The 27,967-nt window shown below is 32.3% G+C and overlaps 3 protein-coding genes, 1 non-coding gene and 2 pseudogenes across 5 annotated transcripts; 1 reads left to right on the plus strand and 5 right to left on the minus strand.

Annotated features, from left to right (window-relative positions):
- Positions 1-17: 17 nt before the first annotated feature.
- On the minus strand, positions 18-2,214 carry LOC111292984 (large ribosomal subunit protein eL19z). Its single transcript, XM_022885662.2, has 5 exons — positions 2,057-2,214; positions 1,522-1,644; positions 698-1,011; positions 323-369; positions 18-241 (listed from the first exon to the last, which is right to left on the minus strand). The coding sequence occupies exons 1-5, from the start codon at positions 2,166-2,168 to the stop codon at positions 217-219; spliced, it is 621 nt and encodes a 206-aa protein (XP_022741397.1). The 5' UTR covers positions 2,169-2,214; the 3' UTR covers positions 18-216.
- A 4,608-nt stretch (positions 2,215-6,822) lies between these two features.
- Positions 6,823-8,398, minus strand: LOC111298582 (ethylene-responsive transcription factor RAP2-3-like). The gene is made up of 2 exons (XM_022893309.2): positions 8,133-8,398; positions 6,823-7,593 (listed from the first exon to the last, which is right to left on the minus strand). The coding sequence occupies exons 1-2, from the start codon at positions 8,314-8,316 to the stop codon at positions 6,992-6,994; spliced, it is 786 nt and encodes a 261-aa protein (XP_022749044.2). The 5' UTR covers positions 8,317-8,398; the 3' UTR covers positions 6,823-6,991.
- A 2,028-nt stretch (positions 8,399-10,426) lies between these two features.
- On the minus strand, positions 10,427-12,785 carry LOC111298581 (uncharacterized; annotated as a pseudogene).
- Positions 12,786-14,774: 1,989 nt separating this feature from the next.
- Positions 14,775-16,712, minus strand: LOC111298580 (exopolygalacturonase-like). Its single transcript, XM_022893308.2, has 5 exons — positions 16,503-16,712; positions 16,089-16,415; positions 15,680-15,969; positions 15,367-15,586; positions 14,775-15,279 (listed from the first exon to the last, which is right to left on the minus strand). The coding sequence occupies exons 1-5, from the start codon at positions 16,710-16,712 to the stop codon at positions 15,046-15,048; spliced, it is 1,281 nt and encodes a 426-aa protein (XP_022749043.2). The 3' UTR covers positions 14,775-15,045.
- Positions 16,713-22,777: 6,065 nt separating this feature from the next.
- LOC111298296 (sucrose synthase 2-like) lies at positions 22,778-27,282 on the plus strand (annotated as a pseudogene). The gene is made up of 12 exons (XR_016328523.1): positions 22,778-22,958; positions 23,263-23,381; positions 23,465-23,669; positions 23,865-23,960; positions 24,163-24,336; positions 24,428-24,544; positions 24,652-24,818; positions 25,101-25,325; positions 25,637-25,957; positions 26,052-26,294; positions 26,389-26,527; positions 27,031-27,282. The product of XR_016328523.1 is annotated as a sucrose synthase 2-like (transcript).
- Positions 27,077-27,380, minus strand: LOC149514190 (signal recognition particle RNA). Its single transcript, XR_016328899.1, has one exon.
- Positions 27,381-27,967: the final 587 nt, after the last annotated feature.

Consider the following 27,967-nt stretch of genomic DNA (forward strand, 5'->3'; position numbering starts at 1 on the left):
TTTTCGACCACCAAAACTATAGAATATGCACTATAATTGAACAATATACTAATACCATAAACATGTTCATTTAACATAATAGATCCGAGGTTTCCAAAATTCTGTACTTTATAGTTAAAAATTTTAACAAGATCAAAACAGAGTTTTGCAGACAAACTCCAATGGAGAAAACAAAAGGCATTAACATATAAAGTTTGCCGATCTTCATTATTTCATTCACTTCTTTGCCTTCTTAACTCCCCTGCAAAGATCAAAAGAAAGCCAAATTAAACCCACTGAAACAGATAAAATAACAATGAAGAAATATTATCATGCATCTTACTCAGCCTGTTGGGGTGCAGATGCAGGTGTTGCCTTCTCACCAGGTCCCTGGACGGTCAAGAAACCAAAATTAAGTCACAAATAACTAATTAGAAGCATCCAAAACCAAAAAGACAGAATACGGGGTGAAGAGTCATGCAGTTTTATGGTAAAATATGGCTTGGCATGTACTGCATAAAAGCTGAAATGTTCCAATAAGAATGCTTTCTTCTATGACAAATTTTGGCTCAACATAGATCACTTGCATAAATTCATTAAAAACAGGAAAAACAACAATCACATTACTACCAAATTGAATTTCATACAATCAGAACCTAAGATTCATTCCCCCATCACAGTATATCCATGTATAAATCAAGACAGATGTTTATATCACCTGTGCAAGGCGTTCCTCCCTTCTGGCAATCTTTCTCTCCCTGCTTGCCTTGTTCTTAGCACGCTTGGCATCAAACTGGTCAGAGAGTGTCTTCTCTCTTGCTTTCTCAGCCTTGGATTTGTGGATACTTTCCATCAAGACACGCTTGTTCTTAAACACATTACCCTTGACCTTCATGTACATGTCATGGTACATGTGCTTGTCAATCTTCTTGGATTCCCTGTACTTACGAAGCAAACGCCTCAGTACACGCATTCGCCTCATCCAGAGGATCTTTGTTGGCAATCTTGCCTCCCTGGTACCCTTCCTTTTACCTGAAAGTATAGGAGAAGACAATTATACCTTCCTTAACTTACACTGAACTTTGAGAAACAAGAAAACCCAAATACGTATCCAACACGCTAAAGTCCTATTTGAAGCATAGGATTATTGATAGGATAGGATGATAATCATCCTATACTATGTTTGGATTGTATCTAAAGAAAGGGATAGGATTGTAAAGAGAATTAATCATCCTCTTGGCATAGGACGATTCAATCCTCCCAAAGTGGAGAAGATTATTTTTAACCCATGAGATTGAACTTACATATCTTATTATGCCCTTAAAAATTATATCAATAATTAAATTGTATAAACATTGAGGAAAGATAATTTTGACCAATAAATAAATTATCCTATCCTAATCTTTGCATATATCAAACACAATATTGTATAACATTATTTAATCTAATGCTAATCTTAATATCATCTTATCCTATTATATTATAATCTTATATACCAAACATATCCTAAATATATGTTACTGAATTGCAGATTTATCATACCATATCCAGAGTGTCTGCCCTTTCTCTTGGCCTCTTTCATTCTGCGTGCACGAGAACGGGAGTGGATCTTGGTAGGCTTCCTGATGATAAAACCATCCTTCACCAGTTTCCTAACATTCTGCCCTGCAAAAAGGGATCAAATCATTAACACACAAACTGGTAGGTAGAAAAAACAGCTAACAGCTTGAATTAAACCTAACAGAATAAAAATAATGATGCTGCTTCGCCAAGTAGACAACATCGAACACAACTCGAATTAGGGTTCATTGGAAAGAAAAAAAAGGAAAAAAACTCAAAATTTTCACATAAATAAATGGGCAAAGAAAGTAATTAGCTAAGAATAAGTGAAATTCAGATCCTAAAATCTATTATTCCCTTTCCTACGTTTTCTGAGAAACCAAACAAACCCTAAACACTCAAATACAAACAATAACAGCAAGGATCTGTATACTACAACATAATGTATTAACAGACTAGGGCACATATTTAGAAATGAATTAAACAAGGATAACAAACTAGAGAGGGAGCGACTTACTGGAGTTGGCCATGGAGATTTCGTTGATTTCATTAGGGTCCAGCCAGACCTTGCCACGACCGCACTTGAGAACGCTAGCGGCAAGCCGCTTCTGGAGCTTCAAAGACACCATAGTTGTTTTTCCTTGCCTGTGTCCCTCTCTCCTGATGTGTGTCTGCAAGCGGCAACTCTAGGGTTTTCTAACAAATATAGCATTGATTTCTCACTGTAGGGTTTTGGCCTTTTAAGGTTTGGTTTTGGGCTAAAGAAAAATACAAGAAATGGATGGCTGTCATCATCCAACCCAAAATCATCTTTAACGGCCCAATTCAGATACTCATATCATATTTTATACAAAAATTACATATCATAATTCATAATAAAATAAAAATATATAATATATTTTTTAATTTTATTAAATTCATATATAATTATTATCACTTTTAAATTTTTTATTTATATTATATTTTTTTATTATTTTTTAAATTATCATAATAAACCTAAATTTTAAAATCTTTAAACACCCAATACCAATTTCAACGTAATATCCGAAATAAATTTTTAACATAATTTTTTGCTTTATTTCGCTTAAATTTGTTTGATTTCACTGTACATTTTAATTATTTATAATAATTACACAAATTTATAAAAAAATTATCATATTCATTAATAATATATTTTTATTTTTTAAAATAAAATCAATAAAATAATATATATGATAATAATAATTTTAAAAAAATAAAGCATATAGCAATCTGTTAACCCTCAAAATAAACCAACTCAATACTTATTATAGCAAATCCAGTGTTTCAGGGACCATAATAAATAAATCTTTTAAGCATTATAATTTTTCTTATTTTTTATTTTTCTATTTACGTTGCCCTTTTTGTTTTCTCGCACTTCGATTGTTCCTAAAATCCCTAAAAAATTTCCTTCTCAAATTCAATTCTTTTTATTCAACTCCTTCGGTCAATTCGTATATATATAAAATCGTAATTAATCTAACTCAAAATTAATTTAATAATTTTAATTTAATATAATATTTATAAAATATTATTTTTAATATATCTTAATTATACATAAATATAATATTTTTATTAAATTAATATCTTAAATTAAAATATTATATAATAATTTTTTTAATATAAAATTAAATAAATAATAAAAATTATATATATCATATGGATTTACCTAAAAACAAATTTTGATCTCACATTGATTTAAAAAAAAAAACCCAACCAAAAATTCAATTTCAAAAAATACTGGTGATAAAAATTCTACTTGAATCAATTTGATTTTTATTTTTATATTATATAATATTATAAAATTTTAAAATCTGATTCAAATTTGAAATTAAATTCAAACCTTTATTCAATTCAAATCAAATTAAACCAAAATTTTTTATTTGGTTTGGTTTTATTTAGTTTTATTTATCGGTTTTTAATTTTTAATTTTTATATATTTTTTTAATATAAAATTTTAATATATTTAAGTAGATTTTAATATAAAATTTTTATTTTTATTTTATAAAATTTTAAAATATATATAAAAATTAAGAAAAATATATAATTTGATTCGATTTTTTTTTAATTTTTTATTTTTAAATCTAAAATTTGATCCAAACTTAATATATACATTTAATATATAAACTTAATCTAAATAAAATAAAATAATTTTAAATTTATGATTTTGAATTAATTTTTAGATTTTTTTTATTCTTTTTCCCACCCTTGGACTTTATAGGGTCGGCTTAAGGCAAAATTCAAGTTTGGTTACACTTACCTTCCTTATGAGGTGAGGCTGTTCAACCATTCGTACGCAGGTTGGAGAGGTTCGATATAGAATGCTTTGGGCTGATTTGGAAAAGAACCAGGCTGGGCCAAAAGTTGTCATCATGGAGGAATTGGTTGATCCGTGAGTTGAGGACCATATATGGTGCCTTTTGTGGTTGAACCGAGAGCCTGAAAACTTTGGAATCAAAAGTCCTTTGCCCCCCATCACGACACCAAGCATACTGTGAGTCTGTGACACTTACGTTGGTCAAAAATGACGAGATACAGAAGATCTACGGAGGGGAAAAAATGTAAAGCAGTCAAAGATAAAGCAAATCAAGTTCAAAACAATCACTGTTCAAGCAGCCAGTTTGACCAATAATAATCATTATTTATGTGTGAAAGTTGAAAATTAATTGCCGAGCTATTATTTCGATTCTAAGGATCTAATCCTTTTATTACAATTTTCAATTGCTTTCTCACCTCCCTATAAATTCTCAATCCATAATTTAACTCCAAATTATATTTCAGCTTTATTATAATTACATCATTTTAGTATTTATCTATATTTTTTTGAGTAAAAATATTATTATTAAGAGTTAGCATTTAATAAATTATGTTAATAATTTTTTAATTTCATAAATAAAATTAAAAGATTGATAAAACTTGTAAAATTTAAATTTTTCAATGTTAATGGATGAAATAAATTTTATATTATTAATCGTTGAATCAAATATTGGAATACTTATAACATAGAATCAATTTGAGAAATATTGTTGTAGAATCTGACTCGGCGATTTTTCACAGGAAGCTTCAAAGGAAGAAAGGTACAGGATGTTGAAGATTGCTAATTGGGTGAATGGTTTACTAACTGGGTTATGATGACATTAAATCTTCTGTTGCAGTCAAAAGATAGAATATGCTGACGGTGAAAAAGAAGTCGACAAAGGTATAATGTTGCAATTAAACTTAATAATTTAATTACGTCGCAAAAGAAAAAACAAAAAAATAATTAAAATTTTAATAAAAACTATATATAAATTAGATAAATTTTAATATTTTTATGTCGATATAAAAATTATACATAATTTTTATATAAAATACGATATAAATATATAAATTATTTTACATTATACTATTAATCGTCAGTTTTAACTACAGCTTTGTTATTTTACCTCCAAATACAGTAAAAATTAAATTCAATTGTCGCAAGTAGATAGTTTCACAAGGTTTACGATCTGGTTTTTCTTTTCAAACCCATCAACGATTCCAAACTGCAAACCACCAGGTTTCAAGTTACAAAACAGTGGGCAGATTCTGTCCAAAATTGGTGAAAAGTAGTAAAAGAATATGGTCCAGAGAAGGAACGTGATAGCTTTAATTCAAGGGCGACAAAGAAAATCTACAAAATCACTGCTCAAAAGATTACTTGTGTTTCTCTTGGTGCATGCATTGGGCGGTTTGTTTGGTTACCTATCACTTTCATGCAAATGCAAATGCAAAAGCAAAATCTAAACCAACACCATCGATACTCCCAGACCAAAATGGATCCATGAATATCAAAGTAAATTTGGTGTGTCCTTATGAGAAAGATAACTTTATGATATTCTCATACATTATTTTATGAAAAAGATAACTTCATAATTTAAAATAAAATTTTTTATACAAAAGAAATAAGAAAAAATTACAATTGTTGAACTCCAAACCTAATAATGTCACTATACTCAGCACGTGACTGAATTCTGAATGTTTTAAAATAAACTATTAGCACTACTAAAGAATGAAATTTTAATTAATACAAAGTACGAAAATATATTATACAAGAACTAAGAGTGCAAGCTTGAATTAATATAACGAAAAGTTTAAAATCGAACTCAATTTAAAATTTTTTATTCAAAATTTAACTTTGAGTTTATTTAAATTTAAATTTTTAAATTTGAAATTGACTCAAAATAAAAATTAAATTATTTAAATTTATTCAATTAGATTCGTTTAATAAAAATGAGTTAAATTTTTACACTCAATTTCAAACTCAATTATATATTAAAACAAACTATTAGCATTAATAACAAATAAACTTTTAATTAATACAAAGTACGAAAATATATTATATATTAATTAGAGGTGCAATTAAGTGAAGTCGAATCAATACAATAAAATATTCAAGCTCGAACTCAACTTGAAATTTATTATTCAAAATTCGATTTAAATTTAATCAAGTTTTAATTTTTAAATTTGAAATTGATTAGAGATAAAATTTAAATTATTTGAAATTACTCGATTATACTTGTTTAATAAAAATAAACTTAATTTTTATATTCGATTTCAAACTTTATTATGTGTTTGAATTCAAGTTTGAACTCGAACTAATATTTATATATAAAGGTAAATTAATATTTTTAATTAAAATAATAAAAATATATTAAAATTTAAAAATTTAATTAAACTTACAAATAATTCAATTCAGATATTAAAATATTTAAATTTGACTCACTCAATAAATTAAACTACTTAAATTTTATTTAATAATTATCGAATTCAAATTTTATTCAAATTCAATTCAAATAATTTTTTTTTTTTTATTAATTTTTTGAGAGGAACAGAATCTTACCATAAGAGAGAAGGGGGGAGGTTGAGGTGAAACCCCAACCATGATATATTTTTAAAGCATTATTGACCATTAAACTAAAAAGTTGAAGAATATTCAAATAACTTTCAGATCTATCATTTACACTGAAAAACATAAAACCAACACAATGCTTATTTATAATACACAGGTTCTCGCACGTGTGAATAAACACATTACCTCTTTTTCTTTTTAGAAGATTACCGTACAAACTTGTAAGATTTTCATCCAAATCTATTTTTTATAACGTTTCATTCAAATCTCATTTCTTTTTATACTTGCATTATTAAAATTAAATATTAATAATTAAAAATTTAATATTCTATCAATATAAATCACATACGACCGTTGTCAAATACCATTTTATTTTGATCTGTGCTAAACTCAGATAAAGTGAAACGCGTTAATCTTTTATTCACGTATTTAAAACATGCATCGAACCAAACTCAAAGTCGTAAGCATAATAAAGTCTATATACCTATTAAAAACACTAATTAATACATAACATAAACATGATTAACGCTAATAATTAGTAATTTTATAGCTTTTTTTTTTAATCTAATAAACAAGCTGGTGCTGGTGCTGATGATGTGTCACGAGTTCATCAAGCATCCAAAGGGAGACTGAGTCAGGTTCACCGGTACCACTCAGCTGAGTAGTAGTCTCATCAGACTCCAAACCCAGGAACGATTCCAGGCTTGAGATTTGCTCTTTCAGATCCAACTCACTCTCCAGTACTTCAATTGGCCTGTAAACTTCGTTTCCACAAACGAGACCCATATAAAGTTGTGGAATTGGAGGGGGTGATGGGCCAGTGGTTGCAAAACTCGCCTGAGTCGACTCAAGAGCGATGCGCCTTTTCTTATCAGGAGGCTGAGTTTGGGCTGCTGCTTCAGCTGGAGGTCGAGGGAAGTTGAGCTTGGCTTTGTCTCCACGGATGCGCTTAGCGGCTTCATCGTAGGCTCGAGCTGCTTCTTCAGCTGTGTTATAGGTACCGAGCCAGACTCGGACGCCTTTGTGAGGGTCTCTAATCTCAGCTGCCCATTTCCCCCATGGCCTTTGCCTGATTCCTCTGTAAACATTCTTCCGAGTTCGCTCAGTCTTTCCCTTTTTTTCTTTGCCTCGGCTTGTTTTCTGGTTCTGGGTCCTCTCGTTTATCACTAAAATCACAAAAACCAACCTTTAGCCGAAGATATATACCAATATATTAAAAAAAAAACCGAAAAAAAAAAAACTCACATTGATACGATAATATGACAAAAATAATATAAATAAAAAATATAAATGATAATTTTTAAAATTTTCGTAACATTATAAAATTAAAAAATTTGTATCTTTATATAAAATTATAAATTATGATAAATAATTTTTATATTAAATATGATATAAATATATAAATTTTAATATTTTATATTATATAAATATATAAATTATTACGTTTAACAAAAAAAAATCAATATCATGCAAAAAAAAATTTTATATTTTTAAATTCACGTAAATAATGACAAATAATTTTTATATAAAATATAATTTAAATACATAAATTTTAATATTTTATATAATATAAATATACGAATGATCAAGCCTAACGAAAAAAATAGAAATCAATGTCATGCAAGAACAAAAGGAACAGCATGAATGTCAGCAAAAAGAAAAAAGAAAAAAAAAATTTGAAGAAACCCAGGAGCAGAAATGTTACCTTTGTTAAGTTGCTTGCCTTTTGGCCCGACCTTCTTGTCAAAAGGATTGAAAGAGTGTTTCCCATTGTAGTCCAAACCTGATAGGTCCGAGAAGGTGTCAAGTTCGGACCACAGATCATCAGCGGTCAACTTCCGACCACGCTTCACGGCGATTAAATTAGAAATGATTTCACCTCCGCACATGTCCTAAAAGAGTTTCAATGCTTTTGACAAAAATAAAAAGTGATACGGAAAACCAAAGAAAAAAAACCAGATTGAGAAGGAAAGTTTTGCCTTTGGGGTCTTACATTTATAGAGTGAAGGTTGCAAGTAATCCCTATAGACTCAAGACAAGTGGCCATTATCCTTTTTTTATTTGTTTTCTATGTATTCTAATCCGACGGCTGAGAGTGAATCATTGAATTTAAATCAAAGGGGGGAGATTCGAGGTATACGTGGATAAGCAGTTTAAAGTAGTCAATATGGCCGTACGATTGAGAGGGCTCGTTGGGGAGGGGTCCACATTGTTGGGGCCTTGGATTTGGTGTGAGCAGGGCTTTGGGGTAACGCACATAAGACTAGGTCCAAAAATCAACGGCCCAAGTGGAAGAAGGTAGGAGTTCGCAATTAGTTATTTAGAGTGGGATGTGTTAGCAAATGTAACATGAGAAAAAAAATCTAGAAAATTAAAAATTGATTTGAAATTAAAGTGTTTGGTCAGGTTTAGATTAATTTTTTTTATTCAATTTGAATTATTGTTGGATATTAAATGTATATATTAATTTGAATTTATTTAAGATTGAGATATTAAAAAAAAATCGAATCAAATCGAATTATATATTTTTATTAATTTATATATATATATTTTAAATTTTTATAAAATAAAAATAATTATTATATATATAAATTTATTTAAATATATTAAAAATATTATTAAAATAATATAATAAAAACAAAAAAAATTTAAAATTTAAAACCTAATGAATCAAATTAAACAAAACTAATAGAATTCGATTCAAATCAAATTGAATTCAAAAAAATATTGATTTAAATTTAAATCAAATTTTAAAAATTTATAATATTATAAATTATTTAAAAAAATCAAATTAAATTCAATTTGAACCATTATCACTCTTACTCAAATGATTTTGCATTTGTCACTTATTTAGAATCTTGTCACCTCTCCTCTTTTTGCAATGACAAGAAAACATAGTATCTAATCTAATCATTAACAACAAGGTTCTCTAAAATGTGAGCTTCACAAGTAAATGAATGAATAAGAACATGTGATCAATTGATAATTTTTGTGAAATAACTGTAAGGTTAATGAGATCAGATGGTACAAAATTTGGGATACTTCAAAAGTTGAGCTGGGTAACTCCAGCAAATCTGAATTTCAGTTACATCAAGAGAATAAGAACAATCAATTTCATTGGTTCAAAAAGTTTCTGCTTCTGCTTATAGCAGGATAAAGTAAGTGGGAAGGCAAGAATCTGGAAGCCAGCCCATGGTTTTGGTCTGAGAATTAATCTAGAAAATAACCATGGTAAGGGACCTTCATGCTATAGCATATAGGCAAGGTAATTTTTGTATTTGTATCATATAAAATATTAATAATTTATGCATTTAAATATATAAATTATTAATATTTTACATAATATGAATACAAAAATTATAATATATATTTACATTCATGCTGTATTTTACTCGAAAGTAACATGTTATAATTCGTATCAATACAAAAATATAAAACATATTTTTTGATTTATTAAAAATATTTATGATTTTTGCTAAAATTTTAAACTATATTATCTTTATCTTTTACTCGTATTATTATTATATCATGTCAATCTTATTATGTTTGAGATTGTTACGTTTTTGTCTATCTTAATTTAGGGACTTGGGTTATTTAACAGGCTTTGAACCAGGAGGTCAAACTTCACCCATGAAAAAAAAAAAAAAATCATTGCTATAGCATCACTAGCAACACCCATTAGTCATCTCATCCAATACAATAGCCACAACTGACCTAACACTCTGCTGCTACAAACAAGTAGTAAGTGCAAACTTGTTGAGTGCAGAGGATTGTATGCTTTCACCTGAAGCAACAAGGAATCATGCCTGCTGATCAGTCTCATTATTTGAAGAACATGCTAAGCATACATGACTGATAAAAAAGTGAAAAGAAGAGTAATAGCAATCAACCATAAAACAGTGTTCTCAAAAAATAAACGAAACCATACGTGCTGATATTTGATTGCAAATTCACAAACTTATTTTGAAGAATCAAATAAGAACCATTTCCAAATCACGATCAAACAAGAAATGATATTCAATCACATCAATTCTGCATATATTGGAAGAAAAAAGTTATTATTCCCCATAATTCTCTTCATAGTATGAGGGGAAAAGGTGTCAACCTAATGAAGAAGCTAATACAAACAGAAGAATATTAAAACCTTTTATTCCGCCATTTTAGCCAAGCGATGGACGGTATTTCTTGCAATCCTGTTACCAGGATCAATCCTCAGAACAGTTCTCAGATCTTCTGCTCCAAGTTTGTATTTCTCCATGCTTTCATACAAGAGTGCACGCTGCACAAGGACAGACACATTGGTGTCATCGTGCTCTAGCACCTGCATAGAAAAATGGAGAAAATAATTTCGTTAGTCAAACAAGTGGATCAATACATTCATATCATTGAAGTGATCGATACAAACACAACCAAGAGCAGTCACCGCTGGTGTGTAGAAAATGAAAGGACCTTGCAGTGTGCAAATGAAGGACCATACTCGTTACTTCTATTTCTCAGAAACACAAAAGCCCTCACATGGGTAAAATTATCAACAAAAACAAAGCTAAAGTATACATTCTTGTAGTTTCAAAACAAGACATGTCTGAGATTAGGTCATTAAGTATCACAAGGAGCCTAGCACTATTCACTTGTTAAAGGCTTGCTCTGGAGCCAACGTCAGAGGTTCAAACCCCAATAACTCTAAGCACACTAACAATTTGGGAGGAGGTTCGCATAACATTGCTTCAACGTAGGAAGGCCTAGAAATTAAGTCACAAAATCCAATTGCAAACCATGTGAATGCAATAAACCTTTTAAGGTAAATATTTACATTAATATGGAACTACAATAATCTGTTTAAAAGTTTAAAGACTCATTTATGCCTTTGAACAATCAGCTACAGCCTTCTTATACTCCCCAACCTCTTTATAACAAGAAGCCCTACATGATAAAACCTCCATCGTGCCAGCCTTATCATCTGTCTTCTCAAGAATAACCATTGCCTACGACAGCCACTTAATGGCATCAGCATATTGGCCTTGCTTCTGGTTGTCAATACCCTTGCTCTTTGCAGAAGAGGCTGTGACCCAGCAGGGGGAGGAGGAAGCCCTTCAAGCTCAGTTGTTGAACCACCTTCATCGGTTCCTCCTGCTCCTCCAAACTCAAAGTCCAACCCCCAATCATCAACTCCCGAAAATTGCAGCCCTTCACCTCCACCAGATCCTTGTGTAGCACCTCCAGTTGAAGCTGAAGATGATGAAAATAACATATCCAGAGGATCACCACCAGAGCTTTGAACAGATGGCTCACTTTGAGATCCAAAATTTTTTCCAGTCACCCTGAAATCATCCATACTCAGCCCCATAAATTCATTATTACTCGAACTAAAACCACTAGATGGAAATGTAGTTGTGCTTGGTTTTGAAGCATTCGGAAAAGTCCCAATTGCATCATCAGCAACATTTGCCTTATTTCCTTTACTTCCTGAATTACGACTACCTGACGGTTTTGATGAAAAATCAACCAAAGAACCAAAAGGGTTCTTTGAACCAATCCCATTCCACCTCTAACTCCATTTGCTCCTCCAGCCATACCTTTCATCAAAGGACCACCAAGATTCTTACTCTTGCTATTATTAATATTGGCATTAATATTACTATCACCATTACTTTTTGGCAATGAATCAGCCAAATTCCCCATTGAATACGGGCTTCTACTCGAAGAACTAAAAGTGGGATTTGAATTTTTCAAAGGAACATTAGAATTACTATTGCTCTTGCCCTGTCCCAAAGCAGAGCTAACCAAGTCCACAAACAAAATGGGGCTCTTGTTAAAAATTCCAACCCCTAAGGACCCGAAGAGACCCAGCTCTTCCCAAAGATGGCCCCAACCATGGAATTGGGTCCAGATAACCCAGATTGGTTGGTCTGATTAGAGGCGGGTTGGTGGGTCCACGACGGCTTATGGGGTTGCCACGCGGGCTTCGGTTGTGCATTTGATGTTGTTGACGAATAAGATGAAAATGAAGCTGTGGTATTATTCTTTTGGTCGTTGAGGGATTTGGGTCGGTCCAATTCGAGGCCGAGATTAAAATCGAAGTTTCTTAGTGAACCTGATGAACCTCCCCCGTAATTGGAGTTCATGGCTTTTGCAAATGTGTGGATCTAAGTAGAGATTAGTTGATGGGGTCGGGTTTGATCGAGATCGTGCCTTCTTGAAAATGAGGTATTCAGTCTCTGCGCTATCAGCGGTGACGGTGGCGGTTGTGGCAATGTGCGCCTGACCTTATTCGTGGAGAGCAAGACATTTCTGGTGAGCAAATGGGAAGTGTCTGATTTGATTTCGGACACCATAACAGGCTTTTGATCCTGAAACCTAATTTTAGCAAGTGACAGGGAATGCAATTTCCACCTGCTTTAAGGGTCCGTAATTTTTATATAAATATAAATATTTTAGAGTACACTTGACAATTTAAGACGTTATAAAATAACACGGTACAAAAATAATATAAATGAAATGATTTAAAATTTTAATAAAAATTATATTTAAATTTAATAAAATTAAAAATATATATTTTATATTTTTATATGATACATAATTTTTATAAAAATATAATTTTAATATATAAATTATTAATATTTTATAAGATATAAATACATGAATTATAAGATATATTTAAAGTTTATTTAAATCTTTTGATCCGAAATCTAATTTTAGCAAGTGACAGGGGAAGTTATTTCCACCAATTTAGAGGGTTCATTTTGTTATTTCAATATAAGCATGTAACATTTCTACTGATTTCTTAAAACGATGTTGTTTCTATTTTAAGATAAGTTATACTAATTTGCTTTTAATTCTAATTTTTAAGTCCCAATTAGTGAAATAATTTGATGATTTAAACAGGATGAACTGTAAATAAAAAATTTTAAATTTTAAAATTTATTATATCATATGATTCAAATCAGAGCCGAAATCAGCAAAAATGATTAAGAAAAGACTGAAATGATGAACCAAATTAAGAAGGGACGTCGAGTTTTATATTAAAGTGATTGAAGCATTTTAGGAAAGAAAATTTAGTTATAAAACAAAAAAAAAATTAAAGTTCTTTTTTCTCAAAATTTTTTTAGGGTTAAATAATATGAAAAATTAAGTTGATGATTTGAAATTAGAGATTATAATCGAATTAATTTTTTAAAAGTGAGTATATATCATTTTTTATTTTAAAAAATATTACATTAATTATTATTATTTAGAGTTAAAATTTTGAAAGAAAAATTTAAAAAATTATAGAATCTTTCACTAATTTTTATGATCAATTTAGATAAATTATTAGGTTTTATTTACTTTATATTATTATGATTTGATGTTAATTATTATGTGGATTTTAAAAGCTAAAAGTTGGGATTTTGATTTTTAAAAATTAAAAGAGAAATTATGTTTTTGGATAAAATACTATTATCTACAATAGTATATTAACATGATATTTTATATCAAGAGATTAGATATTATTATGATTATCATATATTGATGAAAAGCATGTTAGATTTACTTTCTAATGAAATAAACGGAAGTCGAATTCAAGTTTTTTATGAAGAGTTGTTTAATTTTCACTTAAGGATATACATGTTATATGGCAACAGTATCAAGGTTGAATTACGAAAATTTAAATTTTATAGAAGGAATTACAAATTTAGCCATACATGTTTGAAAAAAGGTTATTGAGTCTATTTTCCAACAAAATAAGAAAAATTGAATTTGAAGCTTTTTATGAGCAAATATGTAATTTTTATTAAAAGGTATATATGCTGTTTAGTAGTAGCATATGACATGGATTGAAAAAATTAGTATAATTAATTTACAAGAAATTAAGAGGTGGACCATATATGGATAAAAAACTTATCCAATCTAATTTCTAACGCATTAAAAAAATCTTAATTTCAAGTTGGATATATTGAGATATGGTCATTTTGGTGAAAATAATGCAGGTTACCATAATTAATTAATTGAGTTAATTTTTAAATAACTTAATTGTTTTTGTATAACTTAGTTGTTCTAGTATATATGGTCTTTAAAAGAGTTGATTAATTTTTGATATATTGAAATGATTTTGAATAAGTCATTAATTATTTTTGAAAAAAAAATTAAGTGATAGAATCGAAAAAAAGTAAGTAAAATCTCACACTTTATTTATTTTTAAACTTATATATATGTATGTTTCTAAATTAATAAATATTTTATTTTTTTATTTTTGATATATGAAAATAAGATCAAATATATGATCATTTTGGTGTTTGATTATGTAAATGATAGATCTTACTTATTAATGAAATGAGAAAAAAGATTTATACTTAAATAATGATCTTATGATAATTACGTTTTTACATATTTAAAAAATGAAATAATTGACACTAGAATTAATTATATAACTTTGACTAACGAGTAATAGTAATTACTATAGACGTGATTATATGATCCTACTAATGGGTTATAATAATTAGGATAAGGTTTTGGTTAACGGATTATAATAATTAGTAATGATTATGAGATGAAATTATTGGCGCGGTTATTCTCTACTCCGGCATACCAGACCAATTTCCTTCGTTAAGATGGAAAAGAATTGCCGTTTCAACTGTAAGCGCTTATCGGCAAGGGGGAGGGCTTTGGAAGCCAATGTAGACAACCTTCGCGTTAGTACAGTTAGAGCTGAAACGCTCCTTGTCATTTGGAAGACCAACGTACTGCAAATTGACATTGTTTATCCGAATCCCCTGGCATGGATTTGATACGCTGCAAATTAGTTGGACTGCAACTTTGCTAGTTGTAGTTCCCTTGATGTTTATGTAGTGAATATCGCTGATGCTTACTTTTGATGGCTTCATGAAACAAAGGAAAAGCTGAATTTAGTCGCTGTCTAAGAGAAAATAATCATGGGGCGGGGGGGGGGGGGGAATGAAAATAACCTGACTGCTTCTCTTGTTTCCATATTCTTGATCGATGAAGATGGGGTTCCTAACTCGGGTCATGATTAGGTCTCGGAAAACCATGCCTGAAGCTTTACTTGGGGATGCAGTTTTGTATGTTTTGATTCTAACTCCATTTTCTGTGTCTGTCAGTGAGCAGTTCCTCACGATGATCCCTCTAACATCAGACTCAGCATCGTAGTGGCCAAGGCTACCGATACTGTTAACAAACATGGACATGGAGTGATTTTTTAGGGAATGCTTAATTAATGTCAGAGCTTGTGAACTGTTTGAATAGGGGAAAGGAAAGTACCTGAAACCATGGCCAGGGCCGCAAAATACTTTCTTGATGCTGATGTTGGTGGATCCTTGGATCATAGAGACGCAATCATCGCCTGTGCGAATGACACTTTTGGATATTTTCACTAGGTTAGATTTGCTCATGTGAATGCCATCAGTGTTGGGGCTATCTGCAGGGGCTTGTAAATTAAGGTTGAAGATCCTGAAGTTTTGGCTCCAGCTGATCATGATGTGGAACCCTTTGGGGTCAATGGATGTTATGCCACGGATGATTGCATTGTTTACCCTAAGGAACTTCATAGTCTGCATTGTATGTCAGAAAAGTAACCTCAGCATATACAATTCTTTTCTTCAGTTTATCTAAATCATAAAAAATGGCAGAAAAAAAAAAGTTGCTAGTCAGGTGGTGCTTTGAAGCTTACAGCAGGCAAACGGACGCAGCTAGATTTCTTGGCACAGTTATTGTACTTCCATACCTCGGCACCTTGGCCATGGAAAGTACCATGTCCAGTGAGAATCAAGCCGTCAATGCCTTGGACTGTGATCCAATCTGTACCATCTGCTCCACCGCCATAGTAGGAAATATCAGATTGTGCTTTAACTATTCCATTAGCTTGAATAATTAGGGGAGATGGATTAAAGCAGGGTCCCGAAAATATGACCGGTCCTATTAAGAAGTTCCCCTCAGGGATGACCATCATAGCATTTCCATGGAAATTGCATGCAGCCTTGAAGGTCCTGATAAAATTCTGCAGGAATCACAATTGATCAGACCATGTTTAGTTTAATTTATATATACTGGAATAATGAAAGAAGACTTCAAAGGTAAACCATACAATTGAACTATCACCCTTTCCATCAGCCTTTGCACCATATTCTAATACATTAAACGTTTTTACATCAGGGCCTACTTTGCCGATAGCAGCATCTCTGGCTTTGGCTAGAGCCTCTGCTGCATTAAATGGACCCATGATGCCCTCGCAACAGGCAAGAGCTAAGCACAAAAGAAGAATGGTGCTTAGTTGAGCTGTTTTGACGAATGCCATTATTGCCAGTTGCCACCCTTCAACCAAAGCTACAAATTTCTTGTTTTTTTTTTTTTTTTAATCTTAAATGTTTAAAAGCCTCCAATTATGAGGCTTAACAATGGGTTTGGTGGAAGCCATGGTTCCCTGCTTCCTTCTTTATACATTTTAGCCTTCAAACAAAATCAACTCTTACCGCTAATGTCACCTGTGGGAGGACTGCATTGTCGGAAGCATTTGGTTTTGTAGTTTCATGTTTGGTCGCCTTTGTTCCTAAATATGGCTTTACATGCTTTGTGTGCTTTGGTCCCTCCGAATTGGTCCGGTTGTTTTCCCATAAATTGTCTGGTTTTTATTTCAAGCCAGAAATCTATTACCAGCACTAAATAAGCTGGCTTATTTTTGCTATAATCAATAACCACTGTCCCACCATAGAATTGAGCTGCCTCATTGCTGCTAACAATAGACTCTTTTGCAACAAAACCTTGGGGTCCTCCCTCAGAAATTCCCCGTCCACCATAATACTGATGCTGAGATGTTCCAGGGTAATTGGTAACAAGCTTTTTTCGTCATTGTATAAACTTGGGGCTCCATAAGATGTTGATGACGGACTTGGCAGTAAAAAGATTGGTAATGACATTGATGTACCTGTGGTTGTCTAGATTGAAGTCACTGGCTCTGATTGAACCTTCGGGTCCGGCCATAGCACTCATCTATTAGCGCAAAACCTTCCAATCCAGGTTAGAAGACAAGCCCCATTTTATAGAGAAGCCGAGTGATAAGCTGCACCTTCCTAGTTGGAATAATTTAATAACAATATGAAATATGGAACTCGAATTGATTCAAATCTGAAATAATCTAAAATTTTTTTATTCCAAATTATTCAATTCAAATCCAACCCAACTCAAACGAGTTTTCTTTTCTTTTTTTTTTTAATTCTTAAGACTAATTTTTAAATACTCCACAAAACACAGCAGTAGAAGATAATAATGTTGACAGAGACAGTTGAAATGAATACATGATGATCAAATTCATGAAGATCATAATATTTTTCCAATAAATATAAACTAACATTTCCATGGATTTGGCATCTAAAATGTTTTAACTTCTTTAAATCACTGTTATAAGAAAAACCCAAAGTTAATTAGATGCTCCAAGTGGATCATCTTGGACTAACTTAAGACATTGACAAATCCTTGGCAATGAGATAGATTATGATTGCAAAGGACTGAATGATGTGAACTTAATTCTAGGAGATAAAAAAGTAGAAGAAAATAAAGCAAAGATGATGAAGAAAGCTATCTCTAGAGATCCATATTGTGGTAGTTTGGATGAAAGGGCACTCAATGTTGATCGTTTGTGAGGCAGAAATATTCTGGCTTATCTCTACAGAGATTAAGCAGAGCCATAATGTTCAAAAAGTGGTAACAGAACTTTAATCAAGGTAAATTGGCAAGAATTTTCACCGTCAGTGTGCCATAATTTTGGTTCCTATTCATCTAACTTGTCAACACCCCCTTCCACCCCATTTCCCATAAGTACTTTCTCCATTTTTTAAATAGGATATTGGAAATAGGAACAAAAGTTACAAATTTTGAAATTTGAAATTCAAATTTTTTTTATATTAATTTTTAAAAATGATTGCATAAATTATCTTAGTTAAATTACGATTCAATACTTATTCTATTTTTCTTTCCATTCAAACAGTAGAGACAGGGAAAAGTATAAATCTTGGCCACAAGGGCCTAAAATTTTGGGATGGATGGCACTAGATTCAGATCTTAGTAGCATTTTTTTTCCCTTTTTCTATCCAAAATATTCTTATGCAGATAAGGTAGCTGGCATAGGGATGTTTCTTGATAAGGCTCATCAGGTTCAATTGAGCATCGTATTCTTGCCTCCTTCAATGAGTTTGCTTTCTAGTGGTGATAAATGAGAGGATTTGGTATATTAGAAGATACTAACTTTGTTCCTAATATGTTAATTCCTTGTTTGTTTCATTCTTTCATCTTACTATAAATGAAGAAAATTTTCTAATCAGTGGACATATTATATTGTGTCTTATCCTTAATTTTTAATTAATAACACAAAGAATTAAGAGAATGTTTGATATGGGATGATCAGTTTAAAAGTTACAGTGATCTATATTCAAAAATTTTCATCATTTTGTTTGGTAATAATTTAGAAATCTTATGTAATAATGATTTTAAATCATGAAAAAAATAAGATAATTGTCTTAAAAAATGAATTGTACAAATTAGATATCATAAAGGACAATCGCATTTGAGATGTTGAACAAAAAAAAAAAAAGGAGTCTCGTTTGGAGATTAAATTGTAAAGGGAGTAAAGGTAAGAATATTATTTCCTTCACATTATCATCTTATGAAAAATGACTATTAATTTGGACATGATAAGATGGTGTGAACAAGAAGTTGTTTGCTGAAACTAAAACACAAGCAAGGTAATAACAAACAAAATCTTTCCTGGTTAATTCATTTAAAGGAAATGCCCTTTCTGATAATATAATTTTGTTCAAATAAGACTCAGAAAAAAAAAAAAGGGTTTCCCACTTGGTCATCCTGAACACCTTTTGGTCATCCTCTAATAGTTTCTTGGATTCTTTTCAATTAGTTTCTTCTACTATTCATTATCAATTCATTGCATTAAACTTAGAAAAAAAAAACCCAAAAAAGGAAAACCAAACATAAGAACAGATTACAGAATTGCAAAAGAAAATACAACTTAAAGCATTACAATTTTACACAAAGAAGAGCTTATTTTCATGTTGCTATAAGGGTCTGGTGTAACACTAAAGAAAAAGATACATGTATGTTACTAACCAGGCTGAGGAGGTCTATGCCTACTAGCTATTTGTAGTATTTTTACAGAAATCAACAAAAAAGCCTACTGATTTTGTTTGGTTTTACCATAGTGGTCATTAAGTAGCGTCACACCATAGAAGGCAGCTGCATCATTGCTGCTAATTGTTGCAACCCCTGGCTGGTATAGGAGGTTGGTATACATGACAAACATACCATATTTCATAGTTTTTGGTAGTCTGAATTTGATGATAGCTGCCGGTATCAGGCTGTTGGACAACAGTGACAGCTTGAGGTCCATGATAAACATATTGGTTAAGAACCACCTTCTGATGATGATATTGATCTTGATTTCTCTGAGGAGGAGGAGCATACCCGTGAGCTGCCATCCCTGCCTGTCCGCCATACTGCTTATCTATCAAGGGGAAGCCTTCTAAGGCAATCTTCTTGAGATGCTCTGTTGAACATGCCATGCTTAGTTTTTCTTGTAGTATACAAGATCAAGTACTATTTTTTTGTGTATTTTTCTTGCCTATATGTTTGGAGGCCAGGGCTGAATATATATATATATATATATATATATATATATATATATGGGAAGTTTAGGAGATGAAGGAAATTTCATAGGGGAAAGAAAAAGGGAAATGGGTTCCCCATTTGTTCCTCCAACTAACTTTATGTGATTCCAATTCTTGATTAACATGAATCATAGATGAAATTGAAATGCCTAATCATTTAGAAACCAAGTTGCTGATTATTCCCTAGCCAAGTTATCTGATTTTTAACTTATATTAGTGCCCATTACTGCCCTTTCCTAGTCATGAGCCATGAGCCAAGTGGCTAAAAAAACAAACAGAAAGATATAAAGGTTTCCTTATGGGGCTTCCATATATACTTATTGGATGAGGAATTGAAGAATAAAGGGAAAAATAAATAAATTTTATGTTGTTTCTGGCAAATGATTATTAATATTAATTTAACTTATAAAAATCAGATTTTCTTTTCAAAAACTTACCTTTCTAAACACCTTTTATTCCTCTACTTAGTTTTTTTATTTTACAAAAAAGATATTGAAATTTGAATTTCAAACCTATTAAATATTATATTTTAAAAATAATTATATAAATAAATTAAATTAAATTTTTTATTTTTTATTTAATTGGAGATCAATAAAGACACTTAGGTAATATTATCGAGTTAGAATATAAAAGTTCTCAAATGTAGGATCATTATGGAAAATATTCCTTTTCTACCCAAGACACTAGAAATTAATAAATAAAGTAAATTTTATTTGGTGTGTGAGATATTGTTCTTTTCATGGTAAAAAAATGGTGGTCCAAAAGGTAGATAAAGATTATGAAACAAATTCCATTAAGATTTGCCTAATTATAACAAAATCATTACTTCAATTTTAGTGTTATTCCATACAAAATCCATTATTTTCAAATAATTTAATTTTAAAACAAGAATATATACTAAAATTTATATTAATTCAATTCATTATGCCAAAGAATTATGTTGAAAAGAATTTTAGAAATATCATCATAATTTGGACATATAAATAAAAGCACATACCAAAATTAAATAAAAAACATATGATTGTTGATAAGAATATATATTATGGATAAGAATTATAGATACAAAACTTTGTTAAAATTATGATAATATTGAGTTTTCGTTAGAAGTAAATTTTTAGTTAAGGTATTAGGCATATGAAAATTTTATTTGATTAATTATTATTTAAAAATTTTATAATTTAAATTTAATATTTTATCAATAAAAGCATGATTATTGATTTTGTGATTTTCTTTTGACTAGAAATTAAAGTAGCATTTGGAACAAAAAAATATATATATTATATTTTCATGTAAATATGAATTATAATCTAAAATTTTCGTATAAAATGTAATATGAATATATAAATTATCAATAATTATTAATATTTATATTATCCTTTGTATAATTTTGAATTTCAATGATAATTGTTTGTCAAAAGGTTTTAAAAAAATCATGAAAAAAGAATACTATAAGAAAAATGAAAATGCAAGCCATGCAACAAGTCCATATAATGAAACAAAGAGGACCCACACCTCAGATTTTCAAGTGTAGGCCCAAAAAGTGGGTCCTGGAAAAGCCCAAGACGATAAATTTCGAAAGCCCAATTAACTGATGCATTCCAGTTTTTCCGGGTGGATTTGAAACCACCACTACCGCCATGCAAAGCAGAGCTTCCATAGGCGCGCGCTAGAAAAGGTAGAGAAGGTGAGTTGGGCGTGACAGTCTAAGGAGGGAGAAGCAGTTACACTTGGAAAGGAGAGCCCCTTGTTTGGACTCAAGAAAATGATGAAGGAAACAACTCAAAGGGCGGTTTCAGAGTCACCAGAGAAGAGTTTCTTCAAATGCAATGCCAACTGCCCAATGCTTAAGTCTCCGTCGAATAACAACAATGGCTATGGCCCGTTTCTATCTTTGAATTTGTTACTCTTTGGTTTTGGCTATTTATGCCTCTCTCTCTTTCCTTCACTGCATTTCCTTTTATTTGCTTCTCTAAGGCTTATTTAATCAATCATGCCGACAACAACGAGAGATATGATCCAAGATAACCTCTCTGCTCATCGTAACGAGCTTGTTTCTCTCCTTTCCAGGCATCTTTCTCTCGTTTGTTTCTTCATATATAAGTCTTCTGTCTGAAAATGAAGAGTTTTCTTTAGTTTCAGACACTTTAGTTAAGCTTGTATGTCTGAAAAAATCATTAGTACTTTTGTTTTTGCAATTTGCATGCTGAGTTAAATTGTTTGTTTGAAGGTATGTTGCTCAGGGAAAAGGGATATTGCAATCCCATCACCTGATGTGTGAGCTGATCGAGACAGTTAAAGAAGATGAAGCCATGCAGAAACTCAGGGATAGCCCTTTTACAAAGTGCTACAGTCTGCGCGGGTGAAATTTGTATATCTTGATATGATTATGAAGTAGTAAAATATTTTACTACTGCTCCTGCCTTTTGACTTTGTACTTCTCAGGGAGCTATAGTTTTGCCTCCATTTGTGGCTATCTTTTGACTTTGTATATCTGGATATCTCATGAAGCTATTTTCATCACCAAAATCTAAATAGATTCTCAAATGATGCTTGTTTAAGTACCTGATAACAATGTTTGAATGTGATTGCATGCTGTGAATAAGATGGTTCTGCTTTAATTTTTACTGCTTTTTGCCGTCTAAAATTCAGTTGAAAGTTGACTGAATTTGTCCTATAGGTGAAATGACAGCTATGTGCTTGAACTTGATTTTGAGCCATTTAATGCCAGCTTTCCTAGACCAACCTTTTCATCATCAATTGGCAATGGAGTTCAGTTCCTTAACCGTCACCTATCTTCAAATATGTTCGGCAACAAAGAGAGCTTGGAACTGTTGCTTGATTTCCTTCGTGCACACAAGAATGACGGTCATGTTAGTCTGCTTGAGTCTTGGCTTTTATTGAGCAACTTCCTCTTTTATCTTATCATCTAAATTTGCTTTTAGCTCAGAATTGGTACTTGTTTTAACTTCAACTGTTGGATATTTTCATGCGCGGTACTGCAGATGTATGTTCCTTCAAAAGTGGATATATATTTCTCTATGTCTTGCATAACCATCTAACTCTATGATGTCAAATTCAGTAATGCTAAGGTACTGAAAGAAATAATAATTGCGCTTGTTCCAGCGACAGATTTTGGATCTTTTTTTTTTTTTAAGTTGTGATTGTTCTATGTAGGTGATGATGCTGAATGATCGCGTACAGAACATTTCCAAACTTCAGTCTGCCTTGGCAAGTGCAGTGGAATACCTTGCGAAGCTTCCACTTGAGACACCATATTCTGAGTTTGAGTTTGAGTGAGTGGATACATTTTCGTCAATCTGCTTCAATTGTTGCTTCGAGTAACTCGCAATATATTTTGCTAATTTACGTTATGCAGTTTACAAGGAATGGGATTTGAGAGAGGTTGGGGTGATACAGCAGCACGAGTATTAGAGACGATGCATCTTCTCTTGGACATCCTTCATGCTCCTGATCCATCTACCTTGGAGACATTTCTAGGAAGAATTCCTATGGTGTTCAATGTCATCATCGTGTCTCCACATGGTTACTTTGGTCAAGCAAATGTATTGGGTATTGGGTTTGCCTGACATTGTTATTGTATATTTTGTTTGATAATCTTTGATGTTTATAACCCCATGGGAAAATTAAAGTTTCGTATCAACTGTTCATTATTTAGCATCCAAACTGCTAGAAATTTCTTCCATTCCCATCATAGACAATAAAACATATACATATTTTCCATGACCAATTGACCATTCTTTACCTATCAAACACAGATCGTCTATATACTTGATCAAGTGCGAGCATTAGAGAATGAAATGCTTCTCAGAATACAAAAGCAAGGGCTAGATGCAATCCCAAAAATTCTCATGGTAAGTTTACTTAATCCTCAATTTACTCTGTTATTCTCTTGTATTACCATTCTTACTTCCCTTTATATGCTTAGCAAAGAAGTTTTTCCATTCGGGAACTAATATATGATAAATTGATTGATATTATATGTTGCCTCTCTCCATTTGCTGAGTTTGGCATATGGCTGCTGATATGGCATCTTTCAATGCATGCTGATTTAAGGTTACCAGACTAATACCTGATGCAAAAGGAACAACATGCAACGAAAAGCTGGAAAGAATTAGTGGAACAGAACATACACATATCCTGAGGGTGCCTTTTAGAACAGAAAACGGTCTCCTACGTCAATGGATTTCGAGGTTTGATGTGTGGCCGTACTTGGAAACTTTTGCAGAGGTAAACATCAGCAAATTTTTAACTGCATACTCTAAATTGATGCGCACGGATATACACTCCTAAATTCATGGTTACTTTCCACTGTTATTAGGATGCATCAAATGAAACTGCATCAGAGTTACAGTGTGTACCAGATCTGATAATTGGCAACTACAGTGATGGAAATCTTGTTGCATCTTTGTTATCATATAAACTAGGAACGACACAGGTTCTCTTTGATTTTTCTAAACATTACTATCTCAATAAAAAAGATGAATTTATGGACAGCTGTTTTGTCTACTCCTAATTTTCTTCTTTAATTCTATTTCCATGTAGTGCAACATTGCACATGCATCAAAGAAAACAAAGTATCCCGATTTTGACATATACTGGAGAAAATAGGAGGACAAGTACCATTTTGCTAGTCAATTTACTGCTGATCTTATTGCCATGAACAATTCCGATTTTATAATTGCCAGCACATACCAAGAAATTGCTGGGAGGTAAGTGAAGTTTTATTGATTTTGGAATGTAATAGCCGTTTCTCTTTCTGGGGCAATCTCAATAACTTAAAATACATAATCTGCCAATTCCCCTGAAAAATCCTAGTAGCTCAGATTTTGACCATGAAGTTTATTTGTTTTTGTCTGGTACAATTATGTTTTTTGTTCACTAGGAGCATCATGGTTTCTGAAGTCCTTCATTTTAGAACCTTTGTTACTATAGTAAAATGATAGCTCCTTTGCTTGTCATGTTACTAACTTACCACATTTCTCCTGTCTCAGCAAGAATAATGTTGGGCAATATGAAAGCCACACAGCTTTCACTCTTCCAGGGCTGTACCGTGTTGTCCATGGCATAGATGTTTTTGATCCGAAGTTTAACATTGTCTCCCCAGGTGCAGATATGAACATATACTTTCCATACTCTGACAAGGAAAGAAGACTTGCTGCCTTACATGGTTCAATTGAAGAACTCTTATATGACCCTGAGCAAAATGATGAGCATGTGTGAGTAACTTTAAATGAGGTTTTATATCATCTTAGCTGCTAGTATTTTGTCTGTCCCTATATATCTAGTTGTCTAAGTGATACTACTTCTAGGTGACATCATATCAGAGACCCTTGGTATCACATTTTGAAGGCTGTAATATTTACATATCTTATGCTCACTATAAAAACTCGTAAGGCATAACCTTGGGACCACAAATGAGCCGATTACTAATACTAACCGTGCTTTGATTATTTTATATTAAACACATTATATGTTTTCACAATCATTTGGTATTAATCTGATATGTATTATGTTTATGCCAATGTAGTGGTATGTTGAGTGATACATCAAAACCTATCATATTTTCCATGGCAAGACTTGATAGGGTGAAAATTTAATGGGCCTTGTTGAGTGTTATGGTAAAAGCAGCAGGCTAAGAGAACTGGTAAATCTAGCGATTGTTGGAGGTTACATGGATGTGAAGAAATCCACGGATAGAGAAGAAATGGAAGAGATTGAAAAGATGCATGCTCTAATGAAGTTATACAATTTGCATGGTCATTTTCGCTGGATACGAGCACAAATGAATCGTGCTCGCAATGGTGGGCTCTACCACTACATTGCGGATTTGAAAGGTGCTTTTGTGCAAGTAATTCCTACTATAGATGTGTGATGGAAGAACTACTATGTTTAGATGTGAAAACCTCTAAACAATTTAAACATTTTCATTGATCTTCTTACAGCCTGCTTTCTATGAAGCTTTTGGTCTTACAGTTGTGGAAGCCATGACTTGTGGGCTTCCAACATTAGCCACCTGCCATGGTGGCCCTGCTGAGATCATTGAGCATGGTATTTCCGGGTTTCATGTGGACCCTATCACCCTGATCAGATTGCTGCTAGCCTGTTCGACTTTTTGAATGTTGCCAGAAGGATCCCACCTACTGGGACAAAATATCCGATGGAGGCCTTGAACGAATCTATGAAAGGTTAAGCTTTGCCCGCCGAAGCTGTACAAGGAATACATTTGTTTTCTGCTTGATTGATTTTAATCCAGTCTTATATGATCCATCATTTATGTAGGTTCACATGGAAGATATATTCCGAAAGATTACTGACACTAGCTGTAGTATATGGCTTCTGGAAGTCTGTATCTAAGCTCGAAAGGAGAGAGACACGGCGATATTTGGAGATGTTTTACATTCTCAAGTACGGGAGTCTGGTTAGTCCACTATATTTTTCTTGCACATCCTAAGGATGTTCCTGAAAACTTTTCTCCACCAACTACACATGGAACTTAATCTCTAGAAACTCAATATTGAGTGCATTTAAGATAATTCAGTATTGAAAAAGTTTTATAAAACAACTTTATGATTCTGTTTCAGGTGAAGTCCATTCCGAAGGCAATGGAGCATTGAAATTCTTGCACGGATTAAAACCAAAGTCGGCATGTTTCCATTTACTGTGTTTTTAGAACAACAGTGTGCGTGTGTGTGTGTGTGGGGGGGGGGGGGGGGTGGTGCGGGTGCACGTGCGTGCGTGCGTGCGTGTGTGAAAGTGAACATTGTTGTGCTTATTGTCGTTATGATCATTTAGTCGTCTTCTTTCATTCAATTGCATTTACATAGTAACCCCTTTGGCAAATTTCAAAGATCAACACTAGGATATGGCTTAGTTTAATGTTTTTTTTGCTGTAAATGTCACAGCAACTAATTGGTTTGCCAGGCTTCGTCCATACCCATTGCCTATTGGCCAATGAAACAGTAAATAAAAAGGTGGCAGTCCGATTGAGCTCAGCTCACCAGGCAATCTGAGTTTAGGAAGCACCAGCTCGTTATCCCCCCACTGTTGAGAGAGGGAGGTTTTCGCTGCTCTGTGAAACCAGCCTCACGCTGTTCCCTCCTCTCTAGGAACCTTGTAGCACGAGCCTTCGCCCAAACCACATGGTTCAACTCTCAACTTGGAACGGACGAGCCAGGAAGTTGCGCCATGGACTCTACCAAGTGTTCCGAGTCATTGTTCAGCCACCTCAATTGCCCCCACTCGGGTTACAAGCTAGCGCAACCTAGCTCGGCGGACGGTTGCTACTCTTCGCTTTATTTTAAAGTATAAACCGAAAACAAAAGAAATTAATGTGGGATTTGTGCATTTTAATAGAAATTAGGAAGGCAATGCTATGGAGGCCGAAAAGGGGCACCTCAGCCAATGGGTTCCAATGACTTGGTTAATAAAAAACTGGGCTCTTTATATTCAGCAGATTGCCTACTTCATCCTGATATTAATTGACAGTTTTTTTAGAGCTTTTATATTGGGGCTGAGAGGTCAAAACCAGAGCTGTTTCCTCATGGAATAGACAGTATTTGGGTGGCATGTCCTCAAGGGTTCTCACATTGAAAAAGAAAGGTCGTTTTTGCATTATTGTTATGATTTTTTTTAATTATCTTCTCTATTTTCAAAATTTCTTAGGTTATATTATTGTAGTATATTAAAGTGGGTTTCTTCAAAATTATTTTACAGCTTAATTTCATGCATCAAGAAAAGATAAATTGAGCTGCACTTGACACCTAAATATAAGTCATAAATAAGGACATCTCTTAAGTGGAGTGATAATTTCTCTAAAATCAACAATGCAAAGGATCGGTTTTTTTTTTTTTTTTTTTTT

This window comes from Durio zibethinus, chromosome 16 (assembly GCF_047325235.1).
Source record: "Durio zibethinus cultivar Kanyao isolate XHJ-2024 chromosome 16, ASM4732523v1, whole genome shotgun sequence".
NCBI classification, from domain to species: Eukaryota; Viridiplantae; Streptophyta; class Magnoliopsida; order Malvales; family Malvaceae; genus Durio; species Durio zibethinus.